The 21,348-nt window shown below is 36.7% G+C and overlaps 1 protein-coding gene across 1 annotated transcript in view; it reads left to right on the top strand.

Moving 5' to 3' along the window:
* The window catches only part of ADAMTS20 (ADAM metallopeptidase with thrombospondin type 1 motif 20), a 164,072-nt gene that overhangs the window by 80,892 nt on the left and 61,832 nt on the right, over nt 1–21,348 (top strand). The window contains exons 17-28 of the mRNA XM_077753231.1: nt 39–205; nt 353–482; nt 5,972–6,098; nt 7,604–7,814; nt 7,956–8,120; nt 8,600–8,764; nt 9,829–9,948; nt 10,510–10,617; nt 11,838–12,002; nt 12,079–12,369; nt 13,059–13,220; nt 14,347–14,523. Coding sequence (XP_077609357.1) covers nt 39–205; nt 353–482; nt 5,972–6,098; nt 7,604–7,814; nt 7,956–8,120; nt 8,600–8,764; nt 9,829–9,948; nt 10,510–10,617; nt 11,838–12,002; nt 12,079–12,369; nt 13,059–13,220; nt 14,347–14,523 — 1,988 coding nt within the window. The remainder of the gene's footprint in view (nt 1–38; nt 206–352; nt 483–5,971; nt 6,099–7,603; nt 7,815–7,955; nt 8,121–8,599; nt 8,765–9,828; nt 9,949–10,509; nt 10,618–11,837; nt 12,003–12,078; nt 12,370–13,058; nt 13,221–14,346; nt 14,524–21,348) is intronic.

Below are 21,348 nucleotides of genomic sequence, written 5' to 3'. Positions count from 1 at the left end.
TACTGTTCTTCTATTTCATGGATGCTATTCTTTTACAGCATTATCTGACAGTCAGGGGAATTTTCTTTTAAATGGGAATTTTGTTGTAAGTATGTCAAAAAAGGAAATCAACATACAAGGAGCTATTTTTGAATACAGTGGTTCAAACAGCTCAATTGAAAGAATTAATAGTACTGATCGGCTGGAGGAAGAAGTTGTTCTGCAGGTAAATTCTCAGGGGTCCTTCATGAGACAGTTTTAATCCTGTTAGTAAGCTGATGGTTAAGGGCTTTGCATTTATTAAATATAACAATGATGTCTTTCAAGAATATCTTATGAATTAATTGTATGCTCTTGTGTGTTTTTAATTGAGGTTTTGTGTGTGGGTAATCTATACAACCCTGATGTACGATATTCCTTCAATATCCCTGTGGAAGAGAAGAGCGACCTATTCACATGGGATCCATATGGACCATGGCAAGACTGTAGCAAGATGTGTCAAGGTACCCTGGAATTAAGTAAAGGAGACAGAAGTGTGTGTAGGCTGGTATAACCTGGGGTACTTCGGGGGCTGTCTGCCTGTGGGATTCCCCAACTGTCTACACACACACCCACCATCACGAAGACACATAAATGTTTCTTACTTTTTATCTTCTACTTTTTTCTCCACTCATTCTTAAACTTAACAACCTTCTTTATCTCTACCTTTTCAGACATTTTCTTACTGCATTTTTTTCATTCTTTCTCGGTCACAAGAAATTTCTCTAACTTGTATGTTAATTCCCCCCCCTTATTGGTGGAGGATACATTCCAAAAGATCCCCACTGGATGCTTGAAACTGTGGAGGGTATCTAACCTCATGTGGGCTGTTTTTTTTTCCTATACATACATACCTGTGAATAAATGTTACTCTATAAATTAGGCACAGTAAGAAATTAACAATAACATAATAAAATTGAATGATTATATACATTTGTCCCTTAAACAACACAGAAGTTATGAGTACCAACACCCTTGCAGTTAGAAATCCATATATAACTCTTGACTCCCCCAAATTTAACTACTAATAGGCCAGTGTTCACTGGAAGCTTTACTGATAACAAGCAGGTAGTCGATTAACATGTGTTTTGTATGTTATATGTATCATATGCTATAGTTTTACAATAAAGTAAGCGGAAGGAAAAAAAGCACGAAGGAAATCATAAGATAAAATACATTTATGGTATTGTAGTGTATTTATCAAAAAAACAAACATGTAAGTGGGCCTGTACAATTCAAACCTATTGATCAAGGGTCACCTGTATTTAATAACATTTTGTGAATGTGGTCTGAAAATTTATTGTACTGTTCTCTCCCTTCTTGTGATGATGTGAAATGATAAAATGCTTCTGTGACAAGATGAATTGAGGTGAATGTTGTAGGCTTTGTGATAGCATTAGGCTATACTGACCCTCAGATGGTACATTAGAAGGTGGAGCATCGTCTGGACCATGGTTGACTGCAGGTGACTAAAAGCTCAGAGAGCAAAACCACAGATGAGGGGGTAGTATTGTATATGGTTCCCCTCTCTCCTCCCCTCCCCTCCATATGTTCTCCCAGTAACCCATCTCCTCCTTCCAGTGTTGGGGGTCCAACATTCTTCCATTCCTCCGTCTGCCTTCCATGATCACAGGGAAATACATTTGTGTACTGATGGCATGAATCACTGAAAGATGCATAGCCTAAAATGGACATTTACACTAGTGAAAGAAAGCAGAGATGAATCTTTGGGAAATCTGTACTTCTGGTTACTTAATTGTGTAATACTTTTCAAATCAGTAAGTTTGAGGGACTACTTTGTTTCAAAGACAGACCCCAGTCAAGTTTTATAACCTAGTGGATGGAACCAGCATAAGTAGATTTTCTTGGCTTACAATAGTGAAATGCATTGGAAAGTAGTTCTCATGCGGCCTAGAGAAAAGGTTTGGGAATTTAGGGGAGCAGTGGTTCCGAGGAAGGGGTGCTCAGAACCATATGGAAATGAGCTGAAATAAAATGGGTGGGCAGAGGCAGTGACCATAGACATGATGGGGATGTGAGGGACAGACTAACAAACTGACCTCAAGGTGCCGAGGAGATGGTGGTGTCCCCTTGAGAAAACAGATTCGGTCCTGTGATGTTGGGATGGTGATGCTCCGAATGCTTGCATGGGAGGAGTTTTTGTTGGGACAGAATCTCTAGAGGGAGACTGCTGCAGATGGTACAAGACTGACTGGGGTGAACGCTGAAAGAAGAAACAATATGGTAATACAAGAAGGGGAGAAATTGATTTTGACAGAAGGACCCTAGACATGCCTTAGAGAGGAAATGGAGATTTGGGGAACGGGGAACAGCATTGCAGCACCCATTAGGCATGTTGGTCTGTGCCAGGAAATATGGGGAGCTAGGAACAGATACATCAGGTGAGTGAAGGAACGTTCTAAAAAAAAAGGGTGGATGAGGGGGTGAGGGAGACAACACACCAAGTAAGGAACAGCAAGCTCCAAATGGAAGGTTGGACAAGACCTGATGAAATGGTTTGGGAGTCGGAACTGGACAGAGGTCTCTTAAGCAATTTTGTGCTAGAGGGGAAAAGCGATTAGTTCATTTGCCACATAGTATACTATGATTATATTCTTTCTTTGTGTGTAGCTTTTTAGTTTGTCTAAAATGAAATTCCTTCCGTTTTTTCTGTGTGCTACGTGTCCACAGTTCCCAAACTTTGTAAGAGCTGTAAATTTTATCTTCATATTTTCAAGTTCATGACTGAATCTGTCAATTAAAATTTGCCTGTACTTTTCATCCATCTGTTATTGTGGCCCTCTTCTCTCTTGCTCTCATTTGGTTGTGTTGCTTTTAGTCCTTTTCTACATGGCTGTCATCTTGGACTTCATTATTTTTCTGGTGATTCTCTTTAACTTTGTGTTGGATTCCCAGTTTTCTAAATCCCATAAATTCTTTTTACTTTCCCACTGGTGGAATAGATCCCTCAAGATATTCCTGAGAAAGAGAGGTAGTTGGTTTTGGGGTGGGTGTGTGTGTGTGGGTGTGTGTGTGTGTGTGTGTGTGTGTGTGTGTGGTGTTTTTTTGTTTGTTTTTGTGTTTGTGGGGTTCTTTGGGTAATTTTTTTTTTTGAGAACTTTCATATCTGAGAATAGCATTATTCTACTCTCATATTTGATCAGTAGCCTGAAATTCTAAGATTATTGCCCTTTAGAATTTTGAAAGTGTTGTTTTCTGATTTCCTGTGTTTCTATGTGACACTTTACATTGTGGAAGTTTGGGGGCTCCTCTCTAATTCCAGTGGTATGAAATTTTAGGACAATTTGCCTTGATGTTGGTGTTTCCTTCATCTATTTTATTAGGTCGTTAGGATGCCATTCACATTTGGAAACAGATTCTTTGACTTGAGAAATTTTACTGCATGATTTGAGAATTTTCTCACATTAAATTTTCTCTTCTATCTTTCTGAAATTTGTATATTTTGGACATTCAACCTCCTGGACTGATCACTATTTGTTAATTTCTGAATTTACATTGTTTTCTTATGTTTTTGCTCATAACCTCTTCGTTTTGTTTTATAAATGTGTAATATCTGTGTCTCTGACTATATTAATCATAGTCTTTAAGTTTTATGCTCGCTGACCTATCTGTTTCATTTTAGTCTTACTTTGTTTTTATTTCAGTCTCCTCTGTGTTAGTGGATTTCCTGAACTGTCTACTGGTCATTTACTGTTTGTTCATATTTAAGACTAAGATGCTGATTGAAAATTCTGTGTTGGTCAGACAATCAAGTAAGATGACACTATAGAGTAATTGAATCACAAAATGGCCCTTTCATGTGTCATTGGGGGAGAAGTCTCACATGTCATTGCCAGTTGATTTTTGGGGGGCTACAGAGCCTCTCAAGAGAGGAATCTTTTCATCTTCAGATGGTCAGCAGGGAGACTGGGGAACCATAAAAGATGGCTTGGTGCTGGAGGGAAATGGAAATAAAGAGTCCAGTAGGCCTGGTTCTCCCCATTTATTGTGGAGACTTGTACTTAATTCCCTTATTTTGGGGACAGGGCTTCTCCAACTTCCCTGAGCTACGTCTGTGTCCTCAAGTTCACTTCCTCTAGAGCTTTGCTATTGAGTATGGTAGCCACCGAACAACTGTATGTAGCTAGCGCATTGAAATACGGTATAAGTGTGAAATGACCATGGATTTTGAGAACTCCGTATGAAAAAGATATAAAATATATTATAATTTTCATATTCATAAAATGATAATTTAGATATCGAGGCTAATCATAAATTTTCATTTCACCTATGTATTTATTTTATTAACATGACTACTAGAAAATGTGAAATTACATACATGGCTCACATTCTGTTTTTACTGGACAGTTCCACTCTCGACTAGAAGGATAGGGGTCTAACTGTTCTTCATAAATACTTTTCAATCAGTTCTCCATTTTTTTCAGGCCTACCCCTCACACATTCACCTCTTCAGAGGAACCTAGTGTTTTCAATTCCTGGGATTTTCTTGGATTCTTTGGCATGAATGGTTTGTTTCTTAATTCACTTGTCCCCTCCACAGGCTTAAGTTTCAGCTTCCTTGGCTCTGTTAGTTATTTCCATCTACTTCTCATATTTAAAATTTCCTTTTCTTGCCTACTGTGTTTCCTTTTTTATTCTTTTTGTTCTTTTAGGTTTGTGCCTTCTCAAAATTCCTTATGGTTATTTCAGATGGTATTTAGAAAGGAGCAAAGATAAACATGCATGTTCGTGTTTAGCTAACTGGAAGCATACAGTTGAACTTTGATGAAACAGAAACTTGATCATGTTACTGACTGCTGAAAGTCTTTTCCTGTTTTCCCATTGCAGAAAGTATAAAGTTCTGTCTACTTGGGCCCATTATGATCACTTCTTAGTTTGCTTTCACCGTGGTTCTACTGCATACAACCAACCAGCAAATCCAATGGCTTTGAAAAACAAAAGTTTATTTCTTGCTCATACAGTGTTTTAGCTAATTGGTCATGACTCTTCTCAGCTTGGTATCAACATGCATGTCATTTTTTTTTTAAACTTAAGGCTACTTTTTTAGAGCGATATTGGGTTTATAGAAAAATTGAGCAGAAAGTATAGAAAACTGACAAATTCTTTCACCTCTTCCCTCCCCTGCAGTTCATCTATGAACATCTTAAATTTAGCACATTTGTTACACTGATGTGTACTTCACTGAAGTCCATAGTTTAGGACTTTAGGGTTCACTCTTTGTGTTGTACATACTGTGGGTTCTGACAATTTTTATGGCATGTATCTACTATTACAGTATCATGCAGAATACTTGGAGTGCCTTAAAAATCCCTCCCTGCATGCCCCCTCAAACTTGACAACCAATGAAAGATCACCCCATCTGGGGAAGGCTGTTTTAGAGACAGAGGGAAAAGGGAAATTGAGCTGGGCAGAAGCATATCAAGCTCTAAGCTTCTGCTTCGAAGTGGAAAGGCCACATCCTTTTGCAGTTGGTTGGCATAAGCCAATGTCCATGAACAGGGAAGTATATTCTTCCCACAGGAAGTTATAATAACACTGTAGCAAGTGGAGATAAGCAATTCTCTTCTAGGGAAAAGGAAAGCAAATAAAAGGGAATGCCAACATACTACATAGCATCAGGGCCAATCTTGACCACTTATTTCTCCATGACCAACCACTCCAGCCAGCTCTAATGCATTTCTTTCTCCTCCATGCCTGGCCTGCCCTCCTTATGTCTCTTTACTAAGCAAACTTGTCAGTCTTTCAGGATTCAGCTTGCTTACTCTAGAAAGTCATTCCTGACTAAGATGCTAGCCTATCCTATGTCCCGTGTTGGAATTTTTTTGCTTTCTTAGCAGAATCCTTTAGGCTTTTAGCAGAACTAAATAATCCTAGAACATCTACTTAAGAGAATTTTTCCTTTTGTTTTAATTTTCCTTTGACAATGGCCAAGGTCTTCATAGAAGAAAAATTGCCTGCATTCGGAAGAGTGATCATATGGTAGTTTCTGATCAAAGATGTGACCACTTACCACTTCCATTGTTTGTGACTGAAAGGTGCAATACAGACTGTGAATTAAGGTAAAAGAATAATATATGATATAATCAGTGTATGCATAGTGTAACCAGGTTAAAATCAGTAAGTGAGCTAAGATGTAAAGCATCTAGTGCAGTGCCTGCTCGAATGGCCATGTACATTAATGTCTATCCTTTGTCCCTGCTAGTATAAAATTACAGGCTCAATAACTTATTGTGAAACATGGCAATTGATTAGAATGTTTATTCATAGTGTTTGATGAATACCTCAAACTTTTGTCTAAGAAGTGGAAACAAATTTATAAAATAAATAAGTAAACTCTAGTCTTAAAATCCATGGTTTGAAGATCTGGAACAATAAATTTTGTAGAATGATTGTGAACTCAAAAGCCAATAAACTTTTAAAATTTAAAGGTTAAAGAATTGGTAGATTGGTTTCTTAATCTCACCAGTATTTTGTCCATTAAACATTAAGAAACATGATCCTAGATTTTGGGGCAAGGGAGTTTCCACTTCTACATTGCCTCTCTTTTCTGGGTGTGGGGAGGTGGTAATTGGTCTTATAGTAAACCTAAAAACAACCCCATTTAGTGAGTGACCATTAACATTCAGGGATGGCTGAAACCTCTTGTTCAGCAAGAATGGTAATTTTTGTATATTTGTTATTTAATGACATAGTGGAAAGAACTGCTTGAAAAAACCCCATCCACTTGTGGAATGAAGCACCAGGAAACTCTCGAGGTGCTACTGGGAATTGAAATGAACTCCATGAATTCTGTGTGTTGTGACACTGGTGCGCTCACATCGTCTGATAGATTGCTAGACTATGATTGGGATAATTTGGCTAAAACTAGCAGATTTTACTAGACAGAAAAAAACTGTTTTCTCTGCAGGCATGTCTAAAAACAGAGTATAAGAATGAGAAATGTGACATGCTCTACAAAAACCTAGTTTTCCCACTTTTAAAGGCCTTGTCTTATAGATCTAGTCAGATTGTCAGATGTTCCCTGATCTCTTTGAGTGGTTGCATAGTGAGTTTCTACCTGATGATGAGTCAGATGTATTCGGTCTTAAACCTGCCCCTGAGTAATTGAGTATTCTTGACCTAAACCAGTTGTTTTCAAAGGCTTTTTGGGAAAGCTTGGGGTTTCTTGGACTTCCCTTCAAAACCGCCACCAAATGTCGGTATGATGTCACCAGGTGTACAGTGCTGGCTCCCTATCTCCAACTTTAACCAGACCACGTCCGTTTTTACAAATTTGGAGAGTTAGATTTTATTTGTGGGGAAAATGAATTTTAACAGGAGTCCAGCATTTCTACCATGTGAACACACATCCCTAGGCCTCATTTTCTCATCTGTAAAATTGGAAGCTTGGGTTTATCTCAGAACTTTTCATCCAAATTAATAATACATCAAGTATCTTCAGGTGGCTTGTTCATCAATTCTAACAGAATTTTTCGAATTGAATTGTATGCAGGAGTTTCTCTGAATACATTTTTTAAATTGCATTAATGAGCATCCCCAAGTATAATAACCTCCTTTTTTCTAGGTGGCACATCATTGGCAGAAGTGAATGCTCATCTCAGTGTGGGCAAGGATATAGGTCCTTAGATGTCCACTGCATGAAGTATTCCATTCATAAAGGACAGACTGTTCCAGTAGATGACCACTACTGTGGTGACCAACTTAAACCTCCCACACGGGAACCCTGCCACGGTGGCTGTGTCTTAACAAGATGGCATTATTCGGAGTGGTCCCAGGTACAAATAACCAGTATTGCTTAATTGTTTGCCTCTTTTTTTCCCTTATTAAATATTTGTTAAAGTGTATTTTTGTTAAAATCTTAATTTTTCCTATTTGTCACCACTGTTTTTGTTCTTGTTTTTTGCCATTTAAATCAGTGTTCTAGGAGTTGTGGAGGAGGGGAAAGGTCTCGAGAATCCTACTGTATAAATAACTTTGGCCACCATCTTGCTAACAGAGAATGCCAAGAGCTTCCCCGCGTGATGACCGAGAATTGCAACGAATTTTCCTGCCCCAGTTGGGCTACTAGTGAGTGGAGTGAGGTAACATTAAAAAGATTAGGCTAAGAACTGTTATGTTATTCTATAGGAAAGCTTCGTGATCGAAGGCTTTAAAGAAGTCAGAAGTAATTTGTTCTCGCTTTGTAAATGTATTATCGGGGCAGTAACAACTTAACGGTTTGTTCTTATTTATACTCTCTGGCTAACAGTAACATTGATTGGTGTTGAATCTCTAACCATTTTCATAAGAAAGTCCCAGTGTCCAAGGTAGCCTGAGATATTTACAGGACCTAAGGTTTAGTGGAGTATCTTTGTTTCTAGGACAAATGGTTGCTGCAGTGGGATTTGGGCAAGTTTGGGGTGGCTGTTACCTGCTGAATATCTCTGCAGCAGTGAAGGGAAACTGTCCTTAGGAATGGTCCTTCAAGTGCTTATCAGTGTGTAAATTGATCATTGTCATTTTTTTTTTTAGGTATTTGTGTTGACTAATAGTGACAATAACCATCCACTTGTTCTTTCAGTGTCCTGTTACATGTGGAAAAGGAACAAAACAGCGGCAGGTGTGGTGTCAGCTGAATGAAGACCACTTGAGTGACGGTCTCTGCAATCCAAGAACCAAACCTGAGTCTCTGAGACCGTGTGAGCTTCATGCCTGTGCTTCCTGGCAAGTCGGACCGTGGGGTTCTGTGAGTATAGCAGGAGGGTTTTCCTGGTTTAATTCCTCTTTATAGAATAGCACAAAAATTGTGGTGTCTTCATTCTTTCAATTCATTTCAGCTCAATTTGGGTTGGCTTCTTGGAAAAATGTCCTGAAAATGTGAACTCTTATCTACACAAGTTTTTTCTAGCGCTAATTTTGTTGTGGTAAATAGTTCAACTTTGCTTTTGAATTCACTTGTTCACCAAAATGCTGCAAACTTATTCTTCAGCTTTGTTTAAACTCTGAATATTTTCATGTTCTGTGTCTTAAATTATCTTTACTGCATTTAGATAGAGTTAAGTATTGTTAAGATTTGCCAAACAGGCAGCTAGGAATTGGCAGCATGAGCAGTGGTCAGGCTGGGTGAAGATGGCAGCCCATTAACCCATGCAGGTTGTCACCAGCGATGGAAAATCTTGTTCTTCTTTCATTATCTCTTTGATGTTAATTTTGCATGTTAAAAGACATAGATGCACCAGCTAGATTTTGAAAAGTATATAGTTCTCCCCCACAATATCCAGCTCTATTGAAATTTTTACATAAATGTTATTTTTTTAAGTTTATTTATTTTGAGAGAGAGCATCCCACCTCACGACCATGAGATTATGACCGGAGGCAAAATCAGGAGTTGGATGCTTAACTGACTTTACATAACTTAAGAACTTTTTTAAAGTTTATTTTTAGAGAGAGCACAAGTGGGGGAGGAAAAGGGAGAGAGGGAGAGAGAGAGAGAGAATCCCAAGCCCCAGTGTGGGGCTCAAACTCATGCACTGTGAGATTATGACCTACGCCAAAATCAGGAGTCAGATGTTTAACCAACTAAGCCATCCAGGCACCCCTGTGTAACTTTTTAAAGATATAACAGTTGCCCATTTTATCTTCAATATTATTATCTATATTAAATGGAATGATATATACGGATTACATTTGCTGATTTTGTGTGGAATCTGGTGTAAAGGGCAAATCACAAGATCTGAAAGTATATTAACTGTATTAAAATATATACAGCCTTTGAACAATGGCATTTGATGTGTGCTTCTGTTCTTTCAGTGCACAGCCACATGTGGACGAGGGTATCAGATGCGTGCTGTTAAGTGTGTCAATGAGCTATTCAGTGCAGTCTTAGATGACAGAGTGTGCCATGGAGCTGGTCGCCCAAGTGACAGGCAGGTAAAGGACGCCTTTTCATGGATCGTAAGCAAAGATTTGTTACAGGAGGAATAATGTGTAAAACTTACTTCATACGTATTTTTTTCCTACATCTATCCCTTGAAAATGTTTGTGTGCCTGTGTGTTGGAGAATTTCTCTTTTTTGGTGTTGCCAGTTTTGTAGCTTTTTTAACTCTGCCACTGAATCATTTAAGTTAGGCAGTTTCCTTTAAATTACACAAAGATAGTATCTATTGTGCATATGATGAAGTTCTAAAGCAGTTCGTACTTCATGAGGGTAGTGTTCCATGTGTTCATTCATGTTGTTTCAGCTTCGTGCTATTTTTGAAGGACTAATGCTCATTTCCTTTGCAACCATCAGACAGGATGATCTGAACCTTACCATTCAGATTTCTACTATCCACTGGGAGCCCTTGACAGTGCTTTGTACTTCTATACTTATTAGCTTGTAATTCAGCTATTTTTAAATTAGACATGTGGAAAAAGAAATGAGGTGTAGAATTTAATATAAATCAGTGATTAACTTATTGATGTTTTGAGATGCATTTTTCTTTTGAACAGGACTGTTTGGTTAGACCTTGCCCAGTTATCCCTAAAATTGGGGCCACTTCATTGCCAGCTGTTCCCATAGGAAAGATAGCCCAATGGCGACATGGTTCTTGGACCCCAGTAAGTGAATTCCTTTAAGAAGTACAGTGTTTGTCTAAAAGCCTCCATAAGACCTCAAAATGGTTCCTTCAGGTTAGCCAAATTAATGTTACACACTCATTCTCCGGTAGTTGGATGGCATGGGGTTCTGAAATCCTGCAGTAGCTAAATCCTGCTCTATCTTTTGGGAGTGCTGTGTTTCTGGACAAGAAATTGAAGTTTTCTGGGTCTGTTTTCTAATCTACAAAAGGAGAAGGATAATGTTTATATGAAGCAGATGTGAAATTAGGCTGTGTATCAGCTTTTGTTTAAGCTGTCAATATTTTCATGTTTTTCTAAACTGAAACTTTTTTTAAAAAATATTTTAATTTTTTTTTAAGAGAGAGGCAGACTTGCAAGCACGGGAGTGGCAGAGAGAGAGAGGGAGAGACAGAATCTGAAGCAGGTTCCAGGGTCTGAGCTGTCAGCACACAGTCCCACGGGGGGCTCAAACCTACAAACCGTGAGATCATGACCTGAGCCAAAGTTAGATGCTTAACTAACTGAGCCACCCAGCCACCCCTAAACTGAAAACTTTAATGTCTTTGAGGAGCATATGCTTTGCTTTTTTTTAAATTTTTTAATGTTTTTTAAATTTATTTCTGAGAAAAAGAGAGAGAGACAACGTGAGCAGGGGGAGGGTCAGAGAGAGAGAGACACACAGAATCTGAAACAGGCTCTAGGCTCTGAGCTAGCTGTCAGCACAGAGCCCAACATGGGGCTTGAACCCATGAACCATGAGATCATGACCTGAGCAGAAGTCGGACACTTAACCAACTGAGCCACCCAGGCTCCCCAATATGTATATATGCTTTGCTTTAATCTTACTTAGAAGCTATATTTATAAGCTTCACGTATTCTCTGAATATTTTAAGTATGCAATCATATCAACTCTACTAGGTCTTTAAAGTTGTTTAAGTTGTCTTATAAAATGTTTTCTGTATCTTTTTTAGAAAACAATCAGTATTCCAAGAAGTTTAGTAGTATCTTGTTCTCAATGCAAATATCTTGTGAAATTTATGATCTGAACTGATAAAGGGAATTCATTGCTCTGACTCTGACTCAGAAGTGAAACCAAGGGATATCCTTTATAATTTTTTTTTCAAGAAATTCCATGTTTTAGGCATTGGAGCAAAAGCTGGCCTTGGGAGGGGTACTGTATAACATGTTGGTATACTCCTTTTTTAATGGTTTTTTTTCAGTGCTCTGTGTCTTGTGGACAAGGTAGCCAAGCCCGCTACGTAAGCTGTCGTGATGCTTATGATGGGATAGCAGATGAATCCTATTGTGCCCATTTACCTCGACCTGCTGAAATATCTGTCTGTTTTAACCCTTGTGGAGAGTGGCAAACTGGGAGTTGGTCACCTGTAAGTATTTTAGGAGAAAAAATTTAAATATAATATAATTTACTACATTATAAATGTTGGCTAAATTTGTGATCAGTGTTCAGCTTCCTGTGGCCACGGAAAAACAACTCGACAAGTTTTATGCATCAACTACCATCAGCCAATTAATGAGAATTACTGTGACCTTGCTGTTCGCCCTTTGATCGAACAAGAATGTAACCTGGCAGCCTGCCCACCCATGTACAGTCACTTTCCAAGTTCCTCTGAGCAGCCAAGCCATTTCCCAGGCAGGAATTTTCCATTAACTCACAAACCAGAAGATAATCAAAATCAGAGGGTCCATCCATCAATCAGAGGAAGCCAATGGAGAACAGGACCATGGGGATCAGTAAGCGGTCTTTATTGAGTTATATTCTGTAATTTTATTACAGCCTTTTAACAGATAGGTATGTAATGACCTCAAATACTTTTAATGCTAAATTTATCTGAAGATCAGTATTTGGAATCTTAAAAGTATTAAGCGATTTTTCATGCAAATTACAAATCCCCAGAGTTCTTATTGAATTATACACTAATGTGATATTATGATTACAGAGGAATGCACTTTAAAACAGTCTGGTTAAAGTCCATTACAATAAAAACAAAAGAATCTTCTAAGAGGTAAGACACTCTGAAGAAGAATCAAACCTAGAAAATACGTGAATAGTGCAGTAAGCTGGTATAAAATCATGAAACGACAAAAGGTACAATTATAACTCATATTTTACAATAAAAGTTAGATTAAAAAAACACCAGTATGAAAGTTGGGAGACTTAATTTTTTTAAATTCCTTCCCAGTGAGATCTTAAAATTTTAATTCCCTTTTACTTAACACCCAGGACCAGGGTGATTTACTATTGCCAGCTTTACTATTTCACCTTTTCATCGACAAATTCGAATACGCTCGTGTTTTTGGCAGATTTTCTCGATTGAGATTGTCCCACTGATGGGGGAGTTTAGCATGGAGAGTCAGAATGCTGATTTCCTTCTCACCATGTAATTTTATGACGTGGGGTCTTGGGTGTGTGTCCTTGCCAGTGCTCCAGCAGCTGTGCGGGAGGTGTGCAGCACAGGGTCGTGGTCTGCCAGGATGAAGATGGACAGAGCGCCAGTGACTGCGATGTGGCCTCCAGGCCCCCCGAGTCCAAGCACTGCGATTCAGGACCTTGTCCGCGGTGGAGCTACGGGAGCTGGGGAGAAGTAAGTCCTATTTTCTAACCTTGTAGACATGATGACCTCTCTGAAGACTGAAAGTTGAGTACTTCACACTGTTACTGTTGGATGATCTAACTTCATTATAACTATGCAGAGGAATTTGTTTTTAGTAAAATCATGTTCTTCTCATAGATGGTCATGGTATAAATCACTCATTTGCAATAGGAAATAGTCCAAATTTTTTTTTAACAGAATCTCCTATGCTAACCAGTATGTCATGTCTGGAACTACTAATGCCTTTCTAAAACTAGTATATGATTGCTGTCTTATTACTGAGCCATTCATTTAGTGAATTTTCTGAGCAGATAGTGGCCAGTTATCAAGCACTTCATGTGCTGGTATTCTTCTAGACATTGGAGAGAGGAAGATCATTTTTAAAGCAGCTTTAATGAATACTAATTCCACCTATATCATGCATGAAAAGAATAAGATTTATGTTGGCTTTAGATGAACAAAATAAACCACCTAGTCAAATGTTTTTAATGCTTTTCAGTATATATTTTCTCAGTGTTCAGAAATCATTGATTAAAGATACACTTCTGAAGAGGTGCTAACAAATGTCAGGTACATTTTAAAAAGTTCTACAATTTCCAAAATGAAAATAATATTTTTACTCCTGAGTTTAGGCATGCTCATTGTAAAAATTCAAACGATAGGAAAAATTATGAAGAGACAAGAACTTTTACCTTTTGATACACTTCCTTCCAGAATTTTCTTATGTGGGTTCCACAAATAGATTCATTATACATGGGCTGCTTTGCCACCTGCTGTTTCCATGTAACACATACTGAACGTCTCTCCCTTTTTATAAATTTGGATCCTTCCTATTAGCTCTCATGCCTACCCAGTAATCTATAGATAGGGTATCATAAATTATATTGTTAATCGTTAAGAAAATCAGTTTTATTTGACTCCTCTCTCTTATAGGCCCTTGATGTCTAATTGAAACATGGTACAATTCTCAAAATTTTGTCTAGTTTTTAATTATAGAACTAAAACTTTTTTACTCTGGAAGAAAACTCTAGCGTTACGACTTATGTATTAAAACATTGAATTAAGCAATGTAATACTGTCTTTAAAACCACATAGTTTTGAATTTTCTTATTTTTAGTGTACACAAACATGTGGAGGAGGAATAAAATCAAGATTCGTAATATGTCAGTTTCCCAATGGCCAAATGTCACAGGAGCAAAACTGTGAAATCTTAAACAAGCCACCTAGTGTGGTACAGTGTCACGTGCACGCTTGCGCTGATCATGGGTCATGGCATCGGGGACCATGGAACTCGGTACGATAGTATTCTTATTTTTGTCCGTTTTGTTTCACTGTGACCCTTTTACTTTAATTTCTTGTTTATAAATTGTGGTGCACACTAAATTTTATTTTAAGCAGATCACTGGCCATCGTGGCTTATGTTAATTTGATAGTTTGGAAGAAGAATCCATTCAGTTTCAAGTAATGTAATATATGTAATAGTTTTATTTGTATTTATTTTTTTACAAGTGAATTTTGAACCATAGCACTATTCTAATGGCAATATTTTCCTCCAGTACATCTTTGACTTCCCCCCTAATTATAAATGTTTTACTGTATACATTTGTAAATAATGTTAACATTGTGCTTGTTACAATGGCAAATTAAGGCTGTGTCTTGTTTAAGTGTATAACTGGATGTGGCTTTTGTCTGTCAATGTCTAGTAACTGATCCAAAAGCAAATAACATTCTTTAAAACTTTTTTTAAATCCTTGTTAAACTTAGTGTTTTGTCTGGAAATGTGAAAATATTAAAAGAGAAATTTAAAGTGAACTGTTAAAGTTTGTTACATACATCACAGAAAAATATTTGTATAGTAATTTATATGAACCTTCCACTGTGTGGAGTTACTATGTTTTGGGGGATGTTTTAATTTATTTTTTTTTGGAGCCATAAACAAAATTCATAAATATTATTCATGACTGGTTTATTTAAGTATATTTCAAATAGACAGACTTTGAAGAATAATTAATATATAAATATGCTGAAATGAGCATTTTGGTCACTTTTGATATTTTAAATCATGAACAAGTACACTTTTCCCAAGTGAAAAACTGATGTGAGTCTGTCTCCATAAAGCTCTATAGTGTTCTTTACTTGGAAAATAATTATAACTCTGGTGTTATGATCCAACCCTGATGCCTGTACTTGGTTTGCTTTTCCCAAGTAAAAGCTTTACAGTGTGATCTAAATATAAGTTCCGATTCCTGCTATTTGAAGACTAAGTCAAGTTCCAGTCCAGGCTGAAGTGCATCTCTATAGTCAGTGTGACTGATGGAAAACAACAGGAAAGTTTATCAAACTGCTGCATCACTTTGTTGGAACTAACATAAACCTATTTTGCTATAGAAGGCATTCACATATTGGCTTAATAAAATACTGACCATCTATTACCTAGGCACTGTGTAACAGATAATGAAGACCTATTTCTTACTCCTATGGAGTTTATAGCCTAGTTGGAGAGATTTGAAATGTATAGTAGGAACTCACTATAAAAAGATACCTTGCAGCTGGTTCCATGGTGTAATGGTCAGCACTCTGGACTCTGAAAAGATATCCCCCTTTTTTTTTTTTTCTTGTCAGCTGAGTGGAAATTCACCTTCTCTTTATGAGATCTGTTACATTGTCTTTCATTTTTTTGGCTTTAGTTTACAAGCCTAGTTCTAAATAAGGCTATGGGTTGCTTTCTTGGAGTTTTGTCCCAATTAGGAAAGTAGTCTCCTAACCACTTAAAGGATTAAATTGTAATGGCATTTGTTTCCAAGTACCTAAAATTCAGGGTGTCCATGATATTTTTTGTTTCAGGGGTCAGCAGACTATGGACCATAAATCAAATCTGGCCTATTGCTATCTTCATTAATAAGGTTTATAGGAACACAGTCATCCACACTTTTTTAAAGGATTATCCATGGCTGCTTTTGGTACTACAATTATTGCAAATGAGACTCGCTCTTAAAGCCTGAAATATTGACTATTTGGCCCTTTTGGGAAAAGTTTGCTGACCCCTGTTCTATTTAATAAACATTATAATGCTTTTTAAATTTGGCATAAAATACTTGAAGTTATAGACAATTAGAATTATAAATACTCATTTGGGGTCAGTTTTTGATGTTTTTCTTTCTTCAGTGTTTTAAAACCTCCTACAAGGTTTGTCATCCTTCTCTACATACTCATTGTGATATTTACACAATTTATTTCCAGCTTTAAGATATAATTGGCATAGAACATTGTGTAAGTCTAAGGTGTACAGTGTCACACAATGTTGACATATTGTGTGGGAAGGTATCTAATACTGTACTCCGATGTATTTGTGTCATGCTATTCTTGTATGTATATTATATTGTAAAGGAAGGGTCCGAATGTCCAGTAAAGTTGTGTGCATAGGTAACTTTTTCAGGCTCATAAAAACCAATAACCAGAAAATCACCACAGTTACCAAAAAGTAACACAGAAGTACACAATTCTTCATTACTGCATGTCTATTCTAAAAGGAGCTCATTGAGTAATTCAGACTCTGCACTAGTGAGGAACTGTAGTGTCATTTTTCTCAGAAATTGAGATGAAATTTTAAAAACCGTAGTGTTTATATCAGAGTTTTTACAAGCTTATTTATTCACTTTTTATAGGTATAAAGTACACACATATTAAAGTGCCTGGATTTCTTTTACTATATGAAGAATTTTATTCCTTAAATTAACCTTTTATATTAAAAGAGTTTAAGGGATCTGAAATGGTTTTTGTTGTTGTTAGAACTAGATATAACCTTTTACCTCTTTGTGTTGCTACATATTAGCAAAACTTCAGAATACCTCTTATTAACATATCAGGTTAATATTCTTTCAAGGGTAACTTTAATTTCAGCAGCTCATATACACTAGGTTAGAAAATTACAAATGTGTGTATATAAGTATACATATGCATATATGAATGCCATGAAATCTCAAACATTTCATTTTAAAGCAAAATTATAAAGTGTGAAAAGATTTAAATGTGACTAGGAAGAAGTTGTAAATATACATTTAAATTTGCTCCATCTTGTGGAAAATTTTGTAATTGTAAGCATGATTAAAGAAATCTTAACGTATGTCTGTTCATTTAATGGCTATTTTTGTGATTAGTCCATGTGAAATGATTCTATTTTAACCCATGTTTATTAATGACATGTGTTGTGGCTTTGTGCTTTGCATAATTCATATGTATGTTGTATTCTTACTAGGATCAATACGTAAAATGTTTTATGTCTCTGAACAGATCCTTTATTGTAATGAAAGCCTCTTTTCTCTTGGTGCTGTTTTTCTTAAATTAACAATTATTAATTTCTTATTAAACATTTAATTGTTGAATAGTGTATGGTGTTCATAATTTGAGTATTTAAGCTATTATAGTTTAAATCTGTTGGAAACTAACATTGAGTTTTTAAAAACATAAGATATAGTTAGCTATCAATTTTATATACCAGAAATTTTTATTTTTTAAATGTATCATAAGTAATAAAAATTTATATCCCATTATTTAGTAAGTTAAAAATAGATATGCTCATGACCAAGACAGTCCTTAAAAGGTAAATAAGTTTTTCTCTTTTTCGTATATGTTACATATGTAATCAAACTGTTCTAGCAAATGCTCTTTAAGTTTATAATTTATTTTCCCATTATATCTCATTTAACGAGTTCATTTTCCTAGAATGCTTTTATTCTCTACATAGAATGAAGTCCTGTTTGGTAGGAAAATATGTATCTCATTGTGTTCTGGGGTTAATGGTGATCCAAGAGAACTAAAGAACATATTTTTTCTTTCTTTTTAAAAGGTCCTTTAGCTCTTATGTTTTTTATTTTTATTATTTTTTAATGTTTTTTTTATTTATTTCTGAGAGAAAGAGAGAGAGAGAGTGTGTGTGTGTGTGTGTGTGTGTGTGTGTGTGTGTGTGTGAGAGAGCAGGGGGGGGTCAGAGAGAGAGGGAGATACAGAATCTGAAACAGGCTCCAGGCTTTGAGCTGTCAGCACAGAGCCCGATGCAGGGCTTGAACCCACGAACCGTGTGATCATGACCTGAGCTGAAGTCGAACGCTTAACTGACTGAGCCACCCAGGCGCCCCAAAACATATTTTTTCTAAGAATTTTTTTTCCTCCAAAAATGAGCCAATTAATTTAAAATAATGAAAACTTGATATTTGAATCTTCCTAGATTCTAGGACCATCGCCTAGTGTTTCGTTTTTTAAATTGTGTAGAAGCTTGTATCTGTAATCTCTAATATGATACAGTGGAGTGCAACAAAAGGAAGCACTTCTTGCAATGAGCATGGGATAGCAACATAGGCATGTAGTAAATCTACACTGTGTCAGCTTCAGTTCTGTGTAACAAGTACATTGAGAGTCTGAGGGCAGTGATTGGGAGGCTTCTTCCTCTGTAGCTGTCACTCAGGATGAAATGCACTCAGGAAGAAACTTCTTGTTACTGCCCACTAAGGCCAGCAAGGCCCAGAGGAAAGGTAATGTGTGGGGAAACGGTTCAAGAAACTCTCAATTGTTTGTAGAACGGAGAATTCAATAAAATTATAGTAATAAGGTATTTTCTTAAGTTTGGAAAAGATCTACATGGTCATAGTTAAAACCTGGAAATCTATTTTATTCCACATTATAGTCAAACATATTTTATCAGGAAGTACTAAATGAATGTTTCCATTTGTTACTATATCTTTCTACTGTACATTCATCAACTCTCAGCAAGACTATAAGCATACCCTACAGCTTGGGCATTGTGCACTAGATAAATCAGGCACAATTCCTGTATACAAGAAGTAAATAGTGATGAATGTACTCCATTAATAGATGGTCAGAATGCAGAATTGGATTCCTTTTACATTTCAGTAACTATGTGATTTATCCTATTGAGGACTCAAAATAATGGGACCTTAATGGGTTGTAATTATTCCAAGAATTAGTAATGAGGATTGTACTTGAGAACATAATTTTGACAGATTTTTCTAGAAAACCTGAACTACTAGGATATATTTCATTATAACCTGGCAAGAGATGCATGGTGTCCTAAGTCCCTGTGTGAGAATTGCTTTTGCATAATTTGGGCATCTTCCTCCTTTGTGTGGGTGGATCTCATGCCTCACAAAAAGGGAGAACATGGACTAAGATAAAGGATGGTATGAAAATAATTTTGGAGACATAAATGGGCCTTGTAGATTTGAAATGTAAAATCTAGAAAAAATTTAAGTAGATCTATACTGATGAGATGATAAAAGATTTGTTTTATACTGGATGAAGTTAGAATGTTAACTCTAAAAAACATGAAATGGTGATATTTTTCTTTACACATCTGTATTAAAATGGACATGTTTTTATGATAATTCCATATTCTCAGACAGTGCTTGGAATGTTTAAGAATCTCTGGAAATAGATTTTTAGATATTTTATAAGAACATATTCTCAGTATTCTACAATATCTCTGTACTCTATGATCTTGTTTATGTAGGATGTATAGGCATTGTTAATATTAGTACATTAGGATACCCAAATTCTTGGTCAACTTTCAGTAGTGTGAGAAAACCATTTTAGTTCTTCTATAATTACAGGAACAACAAAGATTTTGACGCATTGTAAAGAGTCTCTGACATTTTCTAGACCATTTTCTACTATTTTGATCATAGATAACATTTCTCAAATACATTACAAAGTAATCTATAAATGTGATTTATAAAACCTACAAATGAAATAGAATATGGTATTTTTTATGAATAACTTCTTACTGAACTGTTAGAATAATCTCATTTTTAAAAAGTGGTAGGATGCTGGGGATTAAGGACTGCACTTGTGATGAGTACTGGGTGAGGTTTGGAATTTTTTTAAATTATTTTTTTAATGTTTTTTTTTTTTTTAAATTTATTTCTGAGAGAGAGACAGCATGAACAGGGTAGGGTCAGAGAGAGAGGGGGACACAGAATCCGAAACAGGTTCCAGGCTCTGAGCTGGCTGTCAGCACAGAGCCCGACGCGGGGCTCGAACCCACCAACTGTGAGATCATGACCTGAGCCGAGGTCAGACGCTTAACCAACTGAGCCACCCGGGCACCCCAAGGTGTGGAATTGTTGAATTGCTCTATTGTACACCTAAATGAATATAACACTTATTAATGAGACTGGAATTTTAAAAAAAAATTATTTTAAGGGTCTCCTGGGCGGCTCAGTCAGTTAAGCATCTGACTCTTGGTTTCGGCTCATGATCTCATGGTTTTATGGGTTCCAGCAGCTCGTTGGGCTCTGCTCTGGCAGCATGGAGCCTTCTTGGGATTCTGTTTCCCTCTCTCTCCCTGGCCCTCCCCTGCTTAAGCTGTCTCTGTCTATCTCAAAAAAGTAGGATGGTGTTTCATTTTTTTGAAAATCTTGGTTCAACACTGTTACAGAAGTTCAAATCTCTGGTTTATCTCAATATGTGATTTCAGTAACTTCTGTAGCTGAAAAAAATTACTTCATAGAAATCCCTCCTTACAGAAAAGTTTCTCACTGGGTGTTCCTGTTGTATATAACTGAGTTTAAGTGTAATTACTAATTAAGGAAAAATCTTGCACAACAAATTTTCATTTTCTATAATGTCCTTAAGTTCTTGAAAAGTACTAGAATGAATTATATATTTTTCTCAGGTTTGTAATTTTGCCTTATTGCAGTATAGTTGACACATGCTATTGGTTCAGAAGTACAATACCATGACTCTACAGCTCTATAGACTGTGCTGTGCTCACCACATGTGTGGCTACCATCTATCACCATCCAGTGCTATTATACTACTATTGGCTGTATTCACTATCTGTACCATTCATCTCCATGACTTGCTCATTCCATAACTGGAAGCCTATACCCACTACTTCCTTTTGCCTGTTTTGCCTATTTGTTTCTGCTTATTCGGTTTGCTTTTAAGATTCCGCATATAAGAGATAACATTTGTCTTTGACTTCCTTCCCTTAGCAGGATACCTTCGAGATCCCTCCACATTCTCACAAATGGGGAGATCTTATCCCTTTTATGGCTGAGTAATATTACATTGTGTGTATATACCAAATCTGTATCCAGTCATC

Source organism: Crocuta crocuta, unplaced genomic scaffold, assembly GCF_008692635.1.
Source record: "Crocuta crocuta isolate KB4526 unplaced genomic scaffold, BGI_CrCroc_1.0 scaffold30, whole genome shotgun sequence".
Lineage (NCBI taxonomy): Eukaryota > Metazoa > Chordata > Mammalia > Carnivora > Hyaenidae > Crocuta > Crocuta crocuta.
This window is presented reverse-complemented; position numbering and strand designations above follow the sequence as displayed.